This window comes from Nicotiana tabacum, chromosome 6 (genome assembly GCF_000715075.1).
Source record: "Nicotiana tabacum cultivar K326 chromosome 6, ASM71507v2, whole genome shotgun sequence".
In the NCBI taxonomy this organism is placed as follows: domain Eukaryota; kingdom Viridiplantae; phylum Streptophyta; class Magnoliopsida; order Solanales; family Solanaceae; genus Nicotiana; species Nicotiana tabacum.
In genome coordinates this window covers 209,952,502-209,956,376 of record NC_134085.1, presented here as the reverse complement: position 1 = coordinate 209,956,376, position 3,875 = coordinate 209,952,502, and the positions used below count along the sequence as shown (strand labels likewise).

General features: G+C 37.7%; 1 protein-coding gene across 1 annotated transcript; it reads right to left on the bottom strand.

The window, feature by feature from the left end:
• Positions 1–2,424: 2,424 nt before the first annotated feature.
• LOC107811892 (ethylene-responsive transcription factor ERF084-like) lies at positions 2,425–3,525 on the bottom strand. Its single transcript, XM_016636888.2, has one exon. It carries the CDS (start codon positions 3,436–3,438, stop codon positions 2,659–2,661), a length of 780 nt encoding a protein of 259 aa, XP_016492374.1. The 5' UTR covers positions 3,439–3,525; the 3' UTR covers positions 2,425–2,658.
• Positions 3,526–3,875: the final 350 nt, after the last annotated feature.

Sequence of the window (3,875 nt, the reverse complement as noted above, 5' to 3'; positions counted from 1 at the left end):
AGCAAGATGGCTTTATCTTCTTCCTCGATTTTCACTCCGAGGTTGGAAAGCTGTGTGATTAGTCCGTTAAACACATTTAAATGTGACAAAAAATTCGTACCTTCACTCATGTGTAGGGCGTATAACTGCTTCTTCAGGTACAATTTATTTGTCAGCGTTTTGGACATGTATAGGCTTTCCAACCTTGTCCAAATTCCACGTGCAGTGTCTTCATCAATGATGTTATTTACCACATCATCTGATAAGTGCAACCTGATTGCACTAGCAGCTCTTTCATCCAAGTCAGCCCAATCCTCAGCTTTCATGGTATCAGGCTTTTTGGAATCAACATCTAGAACCTTGTGTAATCCTTGTTGGATGAGCAGATCTCTCATCCTTCTTTGCCATGTTGAGAAACCGTTATCTCCATTGAATTTTGCTACCTCGTACTTTACTCCGGACATTTTTATTTTTCACCAAGTATAGTACTACCGACAGTGAATAGTATTTCAGTGAACGAGCAGAACCTGTGCTCTGATACCAGTTGTTGGGAATAAACCCCTTACCAAAATAATATTCACGGTAATAAAGCGGAATAATAATGTAGCACCGAGATACGGTAATTAACAAGAATAAAAGAGTAACAATGACACCAAGATTTTTACGTGGAAAACCCTTCTGAATAAGGGAAAAAAACCACGACCCCGAGAGGAGCAACTGATATCACTATAGTAAGGAATTTTACACTTTGTAGGTCGGAGGTAAATACTCCAAAGACCACTACAACACTCAAAAGAAATAACCCTCTTTTGATATTCCCACCTCACTACAATATCGCTCACTCTCTATTTTCCTCACAGACTATTTTCTTATACCTTGTCTGTGAAACCTCACTCTTTCTTTCTCTCTTTGTTGGTGTGAAGAAATGAGAGTTGAAGCTCTCCTTTTATAGCCAAAGCTTCACCCTCTAAAGCCTACAATATTTGACAATTTACACACATTTTTCACAATTCAACAAAGTTGGCTACCAAACCAAAGAAATTCAACAAGGTTGGCTACCAACCAAACCAAGTCAACAAGGTTGGCTACCAAACCAAAGAAAACTCTTATTAGGCACATGCCTAATACTTCTTCAATGAGATGGACATCATCATTTGGAACATGCGGCCATATATTATTAGAGAAATTCTAGAAAATACATACATTAAGTACCTAATTTGGCGAAGCGACCATAATTTCACATACCCATAATCTAGGCTACAAATACGCCCCTGAAGGTTACGATTATAAAAATAATAAAATAAAAAAAAAGAGAGAAATTCCAGAACCATATTTATTCGCATTGGATGCTAATATATCAAATCAAGCAAGTCAATCTTAACAATTAAAAGTAAAGTAAAACTACATGTCATTTATGTATGTAAAATATCTAACCTGCATGTATTAGTTTGATGTAATGTGGCAAAAAAGAAATACTGTAGTACTAAGTTTGAAACAAAACGAAAAGGTGGAAGGACACACTGGACTTACAGTTCTACAGCGTACTTCACTGTTCAGTAGTCTCTAGTCATTCCCACCATTTTGTACTTCCATATATTGCCCCATATGAGTCTGTTGTCACTATCTGAAAGTGAGAGTATCTAACCATCGGATCAACCAGCAGGTCCTGCACACTAAAGGACAGAAACTTCCCCTCTCCCACCGGGCAAACCGGGTCCTCCACCGGGTACGGGTCATGGGCATTTCTCCACTTCCTCATGTGACTGAGTATATATATGCACAAATACTAAAAAGCAAATTGATTTATAGAATAAAAACCAAAGATCTTCGCAGCTCATACAAGTAACAATCCTCTCTGCTCAGCTTCAACTTACAGTCAACAGAAACCCCGTCTTTCGTGGGCGTCTTTTTAGGCATGTTATCACGTCATTATTATCACAGCAATTGTCAGTCCATTCTCCAGATCTTCTTCATCTGCTACTATTTGCTTTGGTATCTAAAGTACTAGTACTACTTCAGTGCCCTTCCCTTTTAGCTCATGGTGCGCGCATTACATGCATGAAACACTAAGCTTCCTTCAATATATATTCAGCTTCTTCATTCAAGCAGGCAGCAGCATGTATACGATTAGAAGCTTAAATTAAAATAAGAAAGAAAAAGAAGAGTAATTAAAAATCATAAATAGTATAGTAGAAAAAATTACCTCAAACCCTAGGCATAGCCACACAAAACAAGTTTTCTTGGAAGATTTAATTCCACAACCAACCATGAGAAATAATGAAACTTGATATCCATACACATTGATGATTAGAAAGACCGAAGAACGGCCATTAGCGACGACACATATGAACAGACATATCAGAAATTAATGCTTAATGTAATCGATAAAAACGAAACAACTCATTCAACAAGCTAGAATACAATATAATATAGAGATTCTCAAAAAGATTAGTTAACTACATTTAACACGCATGGCGCATAACCTTTTCTGTATCCTTTCTAAACTTCTAATCAACATCAGAAAATTAAACTTCATCTCATACCAAGCCGTTGATTAGTCAACTAGCGATGATCACTACATCAAAATGAAACAGGCTGAACCACAGTTGCATTTGATTTACACATAAAACACTACACTAGATATAGCTAGTACCACCTATTTTCGGCGTTAAAAACTAGCTAGCTACTCTTCTTCCCAATTCCCAGCTTGAGATCAAGCTCCACAGCAGGTGTACTGCTGGAGCTGAAAAGATGGGCAGCTGAAGTTACCACTGAGCATTTCCTGTTATTATTAGGTGTATTTCGTTTAGCACAAGGTATATTTTTCTTGTTCTTTTTCTCTTCAGCAGAGGTATTCGAAGAGGATGAAGTTGATGTTGGTGATGAATGCAAAGGCAAAGGCACAACTGGAGGAATTTGGAAGTTGGTTCGCGCCTTTGACCCTCTCAGCCATCTAGCAGCCGCGTCATATGCACGCGCAGCCTCCTCCGGCGTGTCGAAAGTTCCAAGCCAGTGACGGCACCGCCCTATACGGTCACGTATCTCCGCTGACCACCTCCCCCACGGCCTCTTCCTCACTCCTCTGTAGCTCCTCTCCACTGGAACATTTCTCTTTTCTTCTTTCCCCTCGCCGCCTCTGTATTTGTCAGGTGCATGGCACGTGCGCTTCAGAATCGAAACTGCAGTAGTACTCTCAGAATTTTGATCAACACTTCTCTTGTTTTTATTATTACAGCTGCCAAAAAGAACATGTTCTCCAACTACAGCTGCAATTCCTTCAAGAACAGGGGATTTCTGATCATGTTCTGGAGTTGGAAATTCAGAAAAAGAGTGAAGTGGGTCAAGATAATTAGTGGAGTCAATGCAGAGATGATCAATTGGTTCATTTGGGTAAAGGGATTGTTGTTTAGAGAGGAAAAAAGGGTCAGTTTTTGGAAGCTTTTGAGAATGGGTATACATTGTCTTTGTGCTAAAGATAGAACAAAGACAAAGTGATCTTCCTTGAATTGTGATAAAGTTCAACAATTTATAAACTCAACGGAAATTGGTTTTTTATTTGGAAATAGTAATTTATTAGAGGGGTCTAGGATTTTATAGACATGGTTGTCAAATTCGATAAGACCACAATCCGTCGTGTTTATTAAATATCACTGTTTTAACTCTGTCCTTACTTGCTAGGGAGGGATATACTCTTGTTTAAGGACAAAATTACCCATAGAAGCCCTAAGGTGACTAGCAATATTGGTTAACTGGATAAATTTTTTTATACTCTCCAGACACATTTCTAAAATTACACTGGATTTTTTTTGTTATTGTATTAAATATATAACTTAAAATAAGTCTTAGATTTTTATAATTTTATTATTTAAAATTTTCTAAATGAAAAAATTTGTATT